The sequence below is a fragment of the Azolla caroliniana genome, unplaced genomic scaffold, assembly GCF_043228905.1.
Source record: "Azolla caroliniana isolate FFs.n. ecotype wild unplaced genomic scaffold, voAzoCaro1.0.p SCAF_6, whole genome shotgun sequence".
NCBI lineage: Eukaryota > Viridiplantae > Streptophyta > Polypodiopsida > Salviniales > Salviniaceae > Azolla > Azolla caroliniana.
This window is the reverse complement of record NW_028230441.1, coordinates 7,375,712-7,391,429: the sequence shown is the minus strand read 5'-3', so window position 1 is coordinate 7,391,429 and position 15,718 is coordinate 7,375,712. Positions and strand designations below refer to the sequence as shown.

Genomic DNA, 15,718 nt, shown 5'->3' with positions numbered 1-15,718 from the left:
ACGTATGCATGCATGTATATACTTATTTGTATTTGTGTGTTTAGTATTTATGTATTTAAATATTGTAATGTATGCACATACATATGTTCGTATTTAGTCAATATGCATTAAGTATGCTTATACGTGTGCATATAATGTATGTGTGGATGGTGGATGAATGTAATATATGCATTTTATAGATTTGTATATGTATGCATGGATGTAATGCATACAATGCCCATGTAATGCATGTATATTTTGCTATAAAATTATGTAATTTGAATGCATCATATCTTCTACCACATCATCCATATGCTTCATATATTTGTTTTCCAAATCTCATTTTTATTATTTCAAAATTCTCATTACTCAAATATTAGTACTTTTAAACAATTTCTCAGAATCTGGTATTAGAAGATGTTAATATTTATTTCTTTCTGATTCACACTCATGATTAATCAACCAATATGCAAGAATGCAGGTAAAGATATTCCCCACATCTAAACGATTGCATCATTAGTTTTCCAAGCTTATAATGCACTCTTCCTGTGCAAACTTATTTACCTCTCAGATTTTTGAGGTTTTTTTCATTTCCCAACTTGAGTACAAGAGTCCACTTTCTAAACAAAAAAATGTCTTGCTAAAAATGTTACATTTATCCCAAGCAAATAACAGAAAGCAACAAAGTGTTTGGCATTAACTTATTGTTTCATTCCACATGATACCAAAATACAAATTCGAGTTACTTTATATACATGAAAGTGTAAGTGGTAATTCTAGTTATACAATGACTACCCTATTGTCTTTTTTTACAGAGTATTACATCATATTTACAAGATATTTAATTATGTTGCTGCGACTTGACAAAAATGGACACTGATGTGAAGAAACCAATTCCTCTTCATAGCTGGCAAAATAGAATGATATTTTAGTTAAATCAAAATGTGAACGACAATAATGCAAGATCATTGTTATCTTCAACATGCCTTACAATAAGATGAAAACAATTTCTTGAAAATCATACTTTCTCACAACTTTTAAAGCAATTCTTGTTAAAATTAGTTTATTGATCCTAAAACTTGTCAGTCACCACATCCAGCTATAAAGAAACAGAAGATGGAATGGCTCAAAAGAAATAGTATAAGTAGCGAAAAGTGCAAGAATGTATAAAAAAGGCACAAAGTCCAGTTAGGAAAAAGAATAATAAGCGACGGATAATATGGTTAAACATACCATCAATGTTTAACCACGTTCAACGAACACAGAGTTGGCAAATAATAAATGAAATGATGACTTGGGCAATGCATTGATGATGCAATGATTGTGGTGTTAACACATACTTTTAATTGTGTACAAATTGGTAATTCCTACATCTCTAGTCTTAATACCCTATCAAAAGATAGGTTTTCCTACCTCTCTTTAACTGTGTCTAGTGGAAAAGTATGTGAAAAAAAATCGCTACAGGGGTCTATCAGTGATGTACGTGTTACTTTTAAGTTCCTTGCCATGATATGATTCATGATGTTCATCCATTTACACTGTAATCAGATGTAATGATTGATGAAAACATGGCTACAAATAATATGCATGCACATTGAAGATTTTATTGATATGTGATATGACCATAAATGTCCTAGAGGCCTAATCCAGGCCCATGGTTAGTTAAGTGAAATTTTTGCACCAAAGTCCCTCTCAAGGACATTACTGATGGCCATCACATTGAGCACTTACAGTAATATAATCCTAGAATTGATAGTCAATATGGTGTTCAAAGAAAATATTATGTGAATACTCAACATATCTTAATATTCATTATTTTCATGGTGCAACCCCTAATCTTCATACACCACGGTCTAAGGATAAATTTAAACATCACAAGAAAAAAATGACTCACAAAACATAGCTAGATTATTCATTACCTGTCTGATTCGTCTCCTCTGCTTTCGAAGAAAATTCAGCTTATCTCTCCATTCAGCTTCAAAACATTAAGTTAATGCTGTCAGTAGATATTGCTTGGGAATTGATGCTAACACATTTTGAAAACTAAAAATCTCAACCTGCATCTTGAAAACGCTCTTCTGCAGCTGCTACAAGCATGTTCTTCACAAGGGTTATTTCCTCTGCTATAGGATCATACCCATCCTCGGGACTACAAAATTTCCCTCTTCTTGATGTTAGCAAGAATAGGAAACATTAGACATTCATATCTGTTGAAGTACGTAAGAGGAAACCATCTCACCAATCTAAAGATGAAAAATCGTTATTCTGTACTCTTTTGGCAGCGTATATGGGCTTCACGGCATCGGTATCAACTAAAACTTTGTTCACATATATGGGCACCTAACATCATTTTATACCGTCAAATTGCATCCATCTTACACAACCAGTATAAACACAAAGGAACGCTGGGATTTCTTTTATGACGAATCCTCACCTTACATCTTACAGCTAGATTTATAGCGTCAGAAGGACGGGCATCAATGCTTTGCATTTCCTTTTCACCTGGCTGCGCATCCATCAAGACAACTAGATTATAGACCAGGAAGGAATATAATTTTAAGATAAAAACCTTTGTCCCATAAAGCAATAGAAATGTTTTACCCTTCCAATAAATATGCGAGCATGGTAAACATCAGCAATCCTCTTAGTCACTCTCACCATCCGGACCTGATGAGGAGGATTTCAATACCAAGCAGTAAACCTTTGAATCCAATTAATAAACATCCTAATGCAAACAGCAGTAAGATATTGCAGTTCTCAATGTAAGGCATCTCAACTAACCTCAAAGTTCAGTTTAGCAACAAGATCCTCCATCAAATGGTACTGATTTGGACGCACCTAATCACAGCAGTTCAATAACAGATCAACATTGATAGTAATAATAAGGAGAATTGAGATTATGCCCATTCGTCATTAAACTGCTATTGACACAGTGAATGATATGATCAAAGCCCATGAAAGATTGATACATCACAAGAGGCCCACGTATCAATGTATATCACCAAAGTCCCATGAGAGATCAATATATATATATCACTATGGTCCTGTGAAATCCCAATATATCTCACAGTAGCCCATTTAGATGAATACGTCACAAACGGTTCATGAAAGATGAATATAGCACAAGCATTCATTAAAAGATCAATACACCAAAATCACAGAGACTAATGATTTGCCATATGAAATAGAGGATCACCTTTACTTCTTCTCCATGGATAGCTTTCATCAGCATGCCAATTGCAGCATCACCTGCCCACGGTAAATACCCATAGAGATTAGAGTCCTGTGATATATCAATATATCAAAAGAGTCCCATGAAAGAGTCTGTTAAACCATACCTACTATGATTGGTAAAAATAGTTCAGTTTCAGAGAGAATCTTTAAAAAGATGGTGGGATTGCTTGATCTGTACAGAAGCTTGCCCTTGGGAGGGCTCACATGGTCAACCTCCACCTCCCCTCCATTTACTAAAGTCATGAATAGATGCCCCTTTGATGGCAAAAGGCTCACTAGACATGACAAAAACACAGAAAACTCAGCACAAACAACTGTTGACCTGGAAGATGATATTGTTATAAAACCATCAACTAGATAAAGCTATGATCACCATAGTGTTCATAGGAAAATCATGATAATAGCTCAGAAAATATTCACATTATTACACACAAATGTTATTTGAGGACATAGTATAACTCAAAGAGCAACTAAGAAATAATTAAGTTAATGAAAAGTGTAACGATTCCACTGGAAAGATTGAGATCTGATTCTGGTCAGATTATCTGATGCACAATGGTTTCTTCTTACAACATGATCCTTTTGTTCAGATTTCTCTTCCATGATAAAGATCAAGATCTGACGCAGAATGCTTCTTTTTAACAATGTGAACCATTGTGAAAATGTGTACACTAAGATTAACTCCTATCCGATGCATACTTTCATTCAACAACATGATCCTTATGTTCAGATTTTCATTCCATGATCAGATCTTATATCTGCATACCCAAATTTAGCAACATGAGACTTAGAGAATCCTTCCAATCTGTGATCAACATCTTATGAATATTCCATTCTCTGATGTATACTTTCTTTCAACAAAATGCATTATGGGGCTTTCATTCAGATGTGATAATAGAATGGATAACTTCAAAATGGTCATGTTGTTGAAAGATTTACGTTCTGTGGTCAGGTCTTATCCAAAGCATACTTTTGTGGAGCAAAAACAGTATTTCAGACAGAATCAGATATTCATGTGTCAACAACATGTGCATTTGTGAAGATTTTTCCTTCTATGATCAGCCCTTATCTGATGCATACTTGCATTGAGGAACACGAGGCCTTGTGAGGATTTTCATTCTATTATCAGATGCTACCTATTGCATAAAGCACCTTTGTTTCCAATCCTTTTGTTCAGATTTCCTTTATGAAAACTTATCTCCTGCATTCTTGTCAACAATGTGATAAGGTTTCATTCTTACCTTGCGCAATGGATTATTGTGTTCAACAACGTAATTTTTATGTTCAGACTCCATTATGATATCTGATCTCATGCCTCTTTATCAACAACGTGATTCTTTTGCTCAGGTTTCTGTTCGATGTTAAAATCTAATCTGATGCATACTTGCTTTCCACGAAAAAGGCGCCTTTGTGAATATTTTCAGAAATTATCCAATGCATAAACGTTTATAATCACGTGAGCCTTTCAAGTATTTCCATTATATCACCAGATCTTAACTAGTTTACACTTTTTTTTCGACATTTCCATTCCATGATCAGATCTTACCTTGCATTTAAAAGCATGAAACTTTTATTCAGAATTTTCAATCTATGATCAGGATCTGATCTGGTGAGACATACTGGGTTTCAAATGCATGATCCTTCTGTTCCAATGTCTGGACTACGATCAGATTGTATCTAAAGAATAATTCTTTTACATATTATTCTCTGATCAAGAGGATCTTATCTGATCTTACTTGTTTTTAACATAATCAGAGATTTGTTCATTCTATGCTCAAAATCTTACAGAATGCATATTTGTTTTCAAAACCATTCTTTTTGTTCAGATTTTTTATTTTATGATCAAGATCAAGAATAGATAGAGAAAGCATAATACTTTTGTTCAGATATTTGTTAGATGATCAAAATCTTAAGTTTTACATCATTTTTTTCAAGAGAACGATCTTTCCGCTAAAATTTTAATTGGATGATCAAGGATAAGACCAAGGCCAGACCAGGACCAACCAAGTTCCAATAAAACATACTTCATACAGATCAAAGATTGGAAGACAGCCAAACCTGCTTCGACAACATGAGCCTCGATGTAGTTTGCGTCTTCGCCATCCCATGAGGTCTTCTTTGAAACTTCATCATTAGGGTTAGGAATCGAACATCGTAATCCATGCCGAGTCCGCGAGGATAATGAAATCTTCTTCCGGAAGGAGAAGAGATGATGTGTGGGGGATGCGGATAAACTTCTTCTCCTGCCATTGGATAGTGGACGGGTCCAACGACTATGACGCATTAGGATTCCTGAGGAGGTGAATGAGGCGATGGGGAAAGAAGGGGATCTCAGAGCTTCCATGGCCATGAAACCCCAAGGAAGAAGAAGAAGAAGAAGAAGAAGAAGAAGATCAAGGCAGAAAAAAGAAACCAAAAATCCACAGAAAGCGAGGAGAGGGGGGGGGGGGGGGTCCAAATATACAGAGAACCAGATGCAAGGGGGTTAAATTTACAGAGAAGGGAAGCAGAAAAAGGAAACCCTAATTTACAGAGAGCAGAAAAAGGAAGCAGAGACCCTAATCCGCAGGAAACGCAAACAAAAAATTAGACACGCTGTATGAAGAATGTAGTTTCTCTCTCTCTTTCTTGATTTTTTTTTTTGTCTATCAGACTATCTCTTCTTTGTGTGTGCTCTTTCTTTTCTGGTTTGGATAAGGCAGAGAGAGAGAGAGAGAGAGAGAGAGATTTTCCTCTTGGATAAGGCTCGTGATGACACGTGTCCACAGGCGATTGGCCGTGATGGAATCCCGGGCCCGCCACGGCACGTTCACGTTCACGATCACACTGGCAGCCACCTCCCATTCGTTGTCGAAAGGGCTTGTACGAAGTCTCTCTCTCTCTCTCTCTCTCTTAAAAGGCTCGTGATGACACATGTCCACATGCGATTGGCCGTGATGGAATCCCGGGCCCGCCACGGCACGTTCACGTTCACGATCACACTGGCAGCCACCTCCCATTCGTTGCCGAAAGGGCTTGTACGAAGTCTCTCTCTCTCTCTCTCTCTTAAAAGGCTGAGATCGAAGGTGAACAATGATCCTTGGCTTGAATACATACATACATACTTGTGTTAGTATACATATATTTATGGAGTTCTTGCTCCAACTTAAGAAGAAATTCTACCAAATTTCAATTGTCATTGTTGATTTTGCATTTTTTGCTACATTATTCCCATCGATATGCCCATCTGTTGTAGTAAAGAAGAATATTTGTGGTTTTGGTCAATTACAACTACCAAGCATTCATCGACCCTAGTCCACTATCGATGAAAAACACATTCAACAAAAAAACATTGATGGCTTGTTCATACTTCTCCCACATTAATATATGTTATTTATACATTAATATATGTTATTTATATGTACATATTTGTTTCCTCTCGGAGAAATACAAGTCTATCATTGAAAGAGTGATACTTGTTATCAGCCATCCCACTGTTAAAAGAGGCATGCCAAACTTGTTGATCTTGTTTATGTGATCCATCATAAACATAGGGTACAATCTTTTGCACATTTTAATAATGGATTCAGTCGGGTAGAAAAGCCTTTCTCCAAGGATCTATTGCCATTGATTTCATTGACAAATTTCAAATCTTTCCTCGTCAAAGACTTCAACCACTATTTTCCTCTCTTGTTCTTGGCTCCAATATGTTGTGGATTTCTTTAATATGGTTGTCAAATCCCAATTTCAATGTGCCTAGAATCCCCACGACTTGATAATTTTATCTTTCTTGACGTTTCTTTAAACTTCAAACATCTTGCAATGGAATGATTAGTGGGTTTAGTAGTTAGTTCATGAGAATTTTGATTTACTACATCAAAGATTTTCCGATCAACCAACGTCTTTGAAACACGAAGTGGTAATTCCAAAGGAGCAAGCTAAGAATCTTGGTCTTCTCCTATTCGTTCCATTTTCCATTCCACTAATTGTCTTTTCATAAGTTCTACTCAAATCACATTTTAACCAATAGTTGCCTTGGTGATTCTTCCTCATCATGATAAAATGTCCATTAGCTTCACAAAACTCTTTGATGTGGCGGAGCATTGATTCTTTCGTAAGGAACTTTTTGTCGGGTCCATAAGCAGGGAAACATTAGGGTTAAAATATCAAGGTTTCCACTTTTCATCCCAAAAATAGAAATTTACACAAGTATAATTTTCCTTTTTATATCAATTTATATTACAAAAATTACCTTACTCGAATATAGGGTTTAATTATTGGGGTTACAATAAGGATTAAAATACTAGGGTGTAAGTAGTAAATAATGCAGTGTTTGGAGTTTCCTTTATTATCTTAGATACTCATAGGTTATAAATGGTAAGCCTCCAGCCTTACGCAAACACCATCATGAACAAGTGGTCCTTAGAACAAGGGGAGAATGGGGGAGAGAAACTAGAGGTGTTCCTTTTGTCCCATCATTAGTTAAGACTATTAAACCAACACAAGCTCACACTTTAAACCATTGTAGTTCAAGTTTGATATACCAAACAAGACCATTATAAGATCCCGAACCATTTCGAATTCTGAAACGCAAATCAAACTGAATTAGACAAATTAAATCATTAAAGCACAGTTCCATGGTTCAAATTTGGGGCAAACAAGAGCATTGTCAGCTACCAATGAATATGAATAAGACTTCATGCTCAAAACATTCAACAAATAGGGCATGCATTAAACGAGTAGAAGTGAGTAAAGGCAATCTGACTCATCAACCACATGACTGTACAGCATACTAGAACAAGGTCAGCCATCCATGCACCAAATGATGGACCATGGATTTGGAAGTATATTGCCAAAAAAATTGTTGATTGGAACTCATACTGTCTATACATCGCAAGATCAGATTCAACATGCTCATATGGATGGTATATATAATATAATCATAGCCCATGCTCATCATGACACTTTTATTCAAAGCGTATGTATATACATTAATTCATATCGCATATAGATGGCATAAAACATGCATGCTCCACAAACCATGACACTTATGCACTTCATGAAGTGCATAAGGTCATCATTTGAGATTTGTAGTACCATCCTTTGGAAGGTTGTCTGTGCATTCGTTAGCTCATACAACATGGACAATGGCTAGGAAAACACACCGTATTAACTAATAAATACACAAACAAGAAAACACATGAAATCAAATAATAAATGTACAAGCCTCATAAACATCAGACCCTGTAGTTTTTTATTACAAGGGATGTTAAGACACACAAATTAAACAAAACGCATGTATCGAGAGACACAAAGAGAACAAATGCCTTAAGGAGTCTTCAGTTGAGCAAAACTAGAAAAAAAGAAGGAAATAAGGCCTACAGTGTTATGGTTTACAGATTTGTAGCAATCACAGGATAACTAGTTAGGAGAGCATGTGTTTACTAGAAATCTGAGGTGAAGCTTTTGCTATAGAAATCTCATTTCCACATCTCATCTATGAAATCCACTTTTTCTTTTCTCTATAAGAAGCACCCTTGCCATTAAGCCACTCGTATATGCCCTAGAACCAAGACATGGTATGGAGCCACCACCACATTGTATGGAGTTACACCAAAAGCCTTCCTCAAACATTGCTTGATGATAGTTAGAACCCACTATAGCTTGATGACAATTAGCGCCCATCATAGCTCAATGACAATTACAACCCACCATAGCTTGATAGTAATTAGAGGCCTCATAGCTCGATGAAAATTACAACCCATCATAGCTTGATAATTAGAACCCATGAACGTTTGATGACAATTAGAACCCGTCATAGTACACCGGTCAATAATAACATACAGCATTGTTCTCCTTCTCACACTATTCACATGCCAGCTTGGTATCGAAACTACTTAGACAAATAGCAAAAGCTTGAAAAGCCGACAATGGATACCTATAATCCATTGTAAAGATATCTTTTCCGATCTTCCCAAACTGCAAAATCACCTTATCTAGCTCACTTTGAGGCAATACTGGACTTGGGTCCAATGCTGCAACAAGCTGAAAGTTCTTTACTGAAGCGACTGTCACACGCCCTCGGAAATTAAGGCACCAACATTGCAATTGCTCATGCCATCTCGGAGCTTTGTTTTTTAATACCAATGGGCTTGTATGATGATCTATATCCACTTTGGTAATAAGATCACTACCAACCTCTGAAAATGGTCTAGAATACGGAACTGAAGCAAAAGAGTCATCTGAAGAGATAGGAAGCTCAGTGGGTGTCAGTACACTTCCTCCAATCTCCATAGCTGATGCAGGGATAGAGTGCAAAGTACATTGCATTCTTCTCGGACCCCTCGTGCCAAGAACATTGAGCTCATACACAATATTAGCCACATCGTAGGTATATGCTGGAACTCTTGGAGATACTTTCTTGGAGCTGATACGTCTAACTGATCGGCTACTTGGCACAATGGCCCCATTCAATGGAGGTTGGCTATCGTGTACAGCGAACTTGGTCCCAAGGAAATTCGACCTGTAAATGAATGCCACATTATTACTGTCATATAACAAGACATGACATGCTTCTAAAGCACAATATGAAAAGTGCAGTCTTCCTAATGCTTATGAGAGACTATATGGTCATACATGATCATAAAACAGGGCATTCCATGCCAAAGCACAATATAAAATTCGTCATATTTATGCATTGTATAAAAACTTTGGACAGAGCCAGAGTTAAATGTTTTATAGATTCATGAGGCTTCCTTATTGAAATGCTAAATTTTAATTTATATATACGCACATATAGATGATGATATGGCATACAATAGATTTTTGTACGTTACAACATTAAGATTCTGGGTTTGAGTCTTAAGAAATGGGTTTGATGCTCCATTCATTACAATAACTCCTCATAATTTTAGTTTGACATCATGCACACTAACAATTTGCTCCGTAAAAAATGGGTTTACAACATTGACTTTGACGTTTTCCTACAACATAAGAAGTCAGAAGATAACATATAGACTTTAAAATAAAGACCGGAGGTGATGAAATTAATGTTGATTCACATCAGTATAGTCATAAAAAATAATTCAATTAACACATCTAATTTCATGTTGCTTTAAAACCTAGAAAAAACACGGTCACCTCAACTTTCCGATGTAATTGTTACCCCCTCTTGACATATCCTCTGCATTTAATGAAATGACATAGTCTGTGCTTGTAGCTCGACGTACACGTCGAGCTGCTAAAAGAAACTTGCTATTCTCTACCGCCAGGGCTGCAAGGCAAATGAAAATTTAGAAAAATATGTTAAGAACAAACCTTAGTATATATGATAGGAGATATTTTCCATACAAAACTCACAAGGAGATAAGCCAAGATAGAGGTAATATGCAGAGTTCGCCCTGTCTCGCCGAATGAAACATTGCATTGGACTTTCTCTTGGACCCGGCTGCAACCAAAACCAAATGTATTACATTTCTGAAAGAAAATGTTATTCTCTTTACTAACCCAGTTTCAACATTATATATCATCACAGAACTATAAGTAAATGAACAAAAGTAAAGATAGTCAATTAACTCCCTGTTCTCAAATATTGTGTTATTTGGGCACAAGGACAATTCATATCCTTTTACTCTCTTTTTTATGTGTTCATCAAGAGTATTTGGAGAAGCAATGTATAAATAAAGGGGTTTTGGGGAACTAAAGAGAGAGACTCAAAGGTTTACTCTGGAGAACTTTATTTTTTCAAGATAAAAATGTGTTTGTCACCTGTTTAAGGCTGATAGGGAATGTGAGCATTCCAGACTCTTCAGGAGTTTTCACAAGTTCCATGGTGATCTCTCTCCATGTCTTACACACTGCAGAGCAAGCAACAACATGTTTCCGAGATGGCCATGAGCCTTCAGCTGATTCAACTCTTTGTAGAACATCTCGAAGAAGCTCAGGGGGGAGATTAGCCCAACAGCTTTTCGAATTATCTACTATAGTGGATGATAAGGATTCTAGAACTGCGCTCTGAGAGCGAACTCTTCCACTATGAGGAAACCTTAAACTTAAAGTTCTTCGAGAAACATTTCCAACATTTTCCGTTATATCCTTGAGATCACGAACTATGGATCTTATCAACATCTTGCTTGCGACTACTGAAAGTTGCTTCCAAAACCTTGACTTACAAGGTTTCCAACGAGCAAAAATTTACTTTGTCACTTAAGATCTATCGAGAATCAATGGGAAATCTTACTTAAACCCGTGGCTTATATGCTTTCAAAACAAAGCAGTTTGTCGATTATTATCTACCAAGAATTGGTTGGAAATTTTGTTCAAAACCTTGATTTACATGTGAACCACTTTCAGGTGAGGGGAATATGAGTATATGAATACCGAGATCTATCAAAATAACTGAAGTGAGATTTTGTTGCAACCTTGATTAATATGCTACCAAATTGATTGATGTGCTTTCAGATAAGCAGAAAAGGTGTGTATTTATTATGGAATATCAAGAATCAGTGAGAGTATTCTTTTTCTGATGACCAGAAAAGCAGTATATTGATATTAAGAAATATTAGGAATAGGCAGGATAGATGAATAATATCTCCATTCTGTTGTTCGCATATTTGAGAAATGTGCTATATCTGCAAAAACAACATCAATATAGGAAGACATAACTGAGTTTCTGCACTAAAGAAAAATAAAACAATTATAAAAACCTGCGAAAGGATCATCTTTTGTCTGTCTTTTTCGTTTTTAAAAAAATAAAAATGAAAAGAGCTCTCATATTTCTTTCTTTCTTATCTCTCTTTTTGTGCATTAACAGAAAGAGAACAAATGAGCAGACAAACAAAGATTTCAAACTGTAAACAGAAAAGTATGAGGATTCCTCACAGTCAAACGAATAATACTCTTTAATGAGTGGTATGGTGTTTCTAACTCAGAATCTCAAAGTGACTGTAAATGGCTAAAGAAAGAAAGATACATTAACGTATTTTTAAGAGGCCAAAAATGACCTAAAGAAACTGTTATCAATTCTTTGCCTTGAAACAATTTTTTTGCAGACAGCATCAAGCAAAGAAAGTTAATTCCTTTACAAGAAAGATATACAGATGAAGAAAGGAAAAACAGAAAAAGAAAGAATGAATGAAGGATAAGTTGCCTTCAAAGTAATCAAATGTACAGAAAAATATGGCGATGTAGTGATGTTCAAACTTCACGTTTTCATTCAAATTCCATGCTTCTTGATGAAGAAATAGAAAAGCGGAGGGAATAACACGAACAAAGCTAGCCACAATGAAAAGCTTCTTTCAGTCTGTTTCAGGGAAAGAGATAAACAAACAAATATTGAAATATATATTCTGGGAGACGCTAGAATCAAGTTCAGACTATATCAGACAGAGAAATAAAATCTTTTATGAAGACTTTGAAGGCATGAATTAAAGGTCATTCTATCTCCAAACGAGAGAGAGAGGAACTAACATAATTTCGAACAAACGTTCTAAGAAAACCTTAAATCAAGTTCAGACTATTTCCCAAAAAGAGAGCAAAAAAAAATATAAAAAAATCGTATTTTGAAACACAGATCTGTCTCACAAATCCTGAATGAAAGTTCAATCTGTCTCACGGAGATAAAGAAATACTAGAATCAAGTCCGGTCTGTTTAGAATTTTTAAACAGATAATATCAACATCAGAGAAAGAAAGAGAGAGAGAGAGAGAGAGAGAGAGAGAGAGAGAGAGAGAGAGAGAGAGAGAGAGAGAGAGAGAGAGAATACACGGACATTATCAGAACCCTAAATCCGACCTTAAATGAACCGTCTGGAAAACCCTAACTCTTAACCATAGATGAAAGTCGGCCACTTACTAGGAAAGGAAAGCCTAGCTGTGCAGAGAAATTTTGCGAGAAACATCCGAGCGTTTCAGATATCACGAGGTTTTCCTCGTGATTAAATGCCTCTAGATGATGCGACAGAAATGAGAGAAAAAGAGCTCACCTAAGATTAGCCCCGATGAAAGTCTTTCTTTACTCTGATATCAAGAACAAATTTTTTCAATAGCTATTGTCGGCAACCCTACTTCCAACCTCAACAGAAATGCCTGAGAAACCCTAAATCGAGCCTCAGAATGAGGTTTTCCTGTAAAAGCCTAAATCTGATGTCAAAAGAAGCAGTCAACTGAACCCTAAATCTGACCTCAAAGCGAATAGTCGGGGAAACGACGACGACGAAGAAGAAGAAGAAGAAGAATGATATCAAACCGGAAAGGAAGCGGATCCAGAAATGCGAAACGTACCAGAAAGAAACAGGAATTCTGCACAGGAAACTGCTTGAAAAGATCCGATCTGTAAACAGGGAAGCCGAAGGAAACGATCTCCGAGTTCGTGCAGGGGAGGGAGGGAGGGAGGATGGATAGAAATGAATCAGATCGAGATCGAGATCAGATCGAGATCAGATCTTACTTACTTACTGCTCGGTTGGGAAAAAAGAATGAATGAATGAGATGATCGGTAGGATGGATGGATGCGCAGAGGAAGAAGCCATTGGAGAGAGCCGGGCGAGGGCGAGATTAGAGACAAATAGAGACAGAGACAGAGAGAGAGAGTGGGTTCTTTTTCTCTTTTCCCATTTTCCATTTTTTGTTTTGTTTTGCTTTCTGTTCCTTTTTCGTTTTTGCTTTTTTCTTTTCTCTTTTTCGCTTTTTGTTTTTCGTTCTCTGTTTTTTGATTTTTCGATTTTTCTCCCTTTTTTCGTTTTTCTTTTTCTCCCTTTTTTCGGTTTTGTTTTTTGTTTTTCGATTTGTTGTTCTTCATTTTTCGTTTTTTCGATTTTTCTTTTTCGTTTTTCGTTTTTATTTGTTATTTGTTATTTGTTTTCTGTTCTTCAATTTTTCTTTTTTCTTTTTTCTTTTTCTCTTTTTGCAAAAATAACGTTTGTGGGTCTTTGTATGTGTATGTGGCGGGTGGGGTTCCTATGTATGAGTGGGCCTTCTGTCGGAGAGTTCTCACTGTTATTATGTCCATGTATGTATGTATTGGAGTATTATGTATGTATGCATTTACATATTTGTGGTATGTATGTATGTATGTATGTATGCATTTACATGTTTGTGGTATGTATGTATATGTGTGTGTGTGTGGTATGTGTGCATGTGTGGGGTGGGTCTATGTATTTGTGCGTCTGGAGTCCATGTATGTATATGTGTGGCATCCCCATATTTGTATCTTGTAACAAAGTCCGAGTATATATACGTGCAAGTCATTTGTATGTGCATGTATGCATTTGTGCATCTCTCTCTCTCTCTCTCTCTCTCTCTCTCTGTATATATATTTGTAGATTGTATGTGAGTCTGAATACATGCATCTATGCATTGTATCTATATTTTGGTTGTGGCCTGTGTTTGTGTGTTCATGTCCTAGTGTGTGTATCCCTATTTATGTATGGGTCTCAATATGTATTTGAATCTTGTATCCGTGCATGCGTGCCTGTGTATTCCCCTCATGTATTTGAGTATGTATTCATATCTCATGTTTTGAGTATGTATTCCTACCTCTGTATCTATTTTTTGTATTGCTATCTTATATACGTGTTTGTAGGTTGAGACTTTGCATGTGTTAGAACCCTAGAGCATTGTTAAAAGTGTGTATGTGATGCCCACCCACTTGTGCCTCTTGTTTATGTTTTTGTCTAGATGGAGCCCATGTTATCCTTCTTCCTAGTCATCCTCAATCATGTTTGTCACGTTTTTTTGACTTCTAGAATCTATACGCATCATGAGATGCATTGTTCAGACCAACTATATAGTCAATGGCATGTATGTAGGCCCTAGGGGTGCCCCCATTCCCAACCCCCCATCAAAGATCCATTTTTCAAACCCCAACAAATTGCAACACAGCCCCAAAAAAGATCAAAGACATTACTGTGACAAAGCCCCTTGTACTTGTTGCAAATTCGTTAGAGTCCCATCCACATATAATGCAGTGTCATCTGCAAATTCCGAGTCCAATATATCTTGTCCATGCATTGGCATTGCCAAACCACGCAAGCCTATAGATTGTGATGATATAAATGCATGCATTGCTTCCGCAAACAGAAGGAACAAAAATGGTGCAAGTGGACATCCTTGGCGAACAAAAACAGTTTTGTATAGCGTCTGGAGCTAAGTTAAATTGGGAGAAAACTGTTGCATTTTGGGTAAGCAAGGAGCCGCCGCCTTGTTGGGCACCGCATCATACTTTCCAATGGACTCAAAGAGGAGTTGCGGTTCGATATCTTGGAGTGCAGGTTGGGATTGATTTGATTCCAGAATTACATGCTGCACCATTACTATTAACTTTGAGGAAAAAATTATTCTTGTGGAGTCATGCTAAACTATCTTTGGCCGGTAGAGTGATAATTGCCAACCATGTGCTACTATCTACGGTGTGGTATATAGCCTCATCTTGGATCTTTTCAAAATCGTGCATTGGACAAATTCGAAGGCTGGTTAGGAATTTTATATGGGCTGGGGAAGATAAGAGTCATGTAAGAGCGAAGGTGGCT

General features: G+C 36.6%; 2 protein-coding genes across 3 annotated transcripts; both read right to left on the bottom strand.

The window, feature by feature from the left end:
* Positions 1-648: 648 nt before the first annotated feature.
* Positions 649-5,641, bottom strand: LOC147862922 (bifunctional nuclease 2-like). Its single transcript, XM_087321502.1, has 10 exons — positions 5,272-5,641; positions 3,318-3,488; positions 3,176-3,228; positions 2,761-2,817; positions 2,581-2,646; positions 2,414-2,485; positions 2,219-2,319; positions 2,037-2,128; positions 1,899-1,954; positions 649-886 (listed from the first exon to the last, which is right to left on the bottom strand). The coding sequence occupies exons 1-10, from the start codon at positions 5,561-5,563 to the stop codon at positions 881-883; spliced, it is 966 nt and encodes a 321-aa protein (XP_087177628.1). The 5' UTR covers positions 5,564-5,641; the 3' UTR covers positions 649-880.
* A 2,868-nt stretch (positions 5,642-8,509) lies between these two features.
* Positions 8,510-13,600, bottom strand: LOC147862921 (tubby-like F-box protein 6). Of its 2 annotated transcripts, XM_087320742.1 has the most exons (5): positions 13,473-13,600; positions 10,960-11,822; positions 10,552-10,639; positions 10,333-10,465; positions 8,510-9,715 (listed from the first exon to the last, which is right to left on the bottom strand). In XM_087320742.1, the coding sequence occupies exons 2-5, from the start codon at positions 11,317-11,319 to the stop codon at positions 9,058-9,060; spliced, it is 1,239 nt and encodes a 412-aa protein (XP_087176868.1). In that variant the 5' UTR covers positions 11,320-11,822; positions 13,473-13,600; the 3' UTR covers positions 8,510-9,057. The 2 variants fall into 2 exon arrangements, with proteins under 2 accessions (XP_087176868.1, XP_087176870.1); XM_087320744.1 differs by lacking the exon at positions 10,960-11,822 and having other exon boundaries at positions 13,473-13,591.
* Between the last annotated feature and the right edge of the window lie 2,118 nt (positions 13,601-15,718).

Bases quoted from the DNA above. Each gene is read 5' to 3' on its own strand.
- LOC147862922 (XM_087321502.1), bottom strand. From the start codon at position 5,563: ATGGCCATGGAAGCTCTGAGATCCCCTTCTTTCCCCATCGCCTCATTC. The intron at 3,229-3,317 runs GTATGGTTTAAC...TACCGTGGGCAG, and splicing joins ATTTTTACCAATCATAGTAG to GTGATGCTGCAATTGGCATG. The intron at 2,129-2,218 runs GTGAGATGGTTT...GAAATTTTGTAG, and splicing joins GATTTTTCATCTTTAGATTG to TCCCGAGGATGGGTATGATC.
- LOC147862921 (XM_087320742.1), bottom strand. From the start codon at position 11,319: ATGTTGATAAGATCCATAGTTCGTGATCTCAAGGATATAACGGAAAAT. The intron at 10,466-10,551 runs GTGAGTTTTGTA...TTTGCCTTGCAG, and splicing joins CTATCTTGGCTTATCTCCTT to CCCTGGCGGTAGAGAATAGC. The intron at 9,716-10,332 runs GTGACCGTGTTT...ATTCATTTACAG, and splicing joins AATTACATCGGAAAGTTGAG to GTCGAATTTCCTTGGGACCA.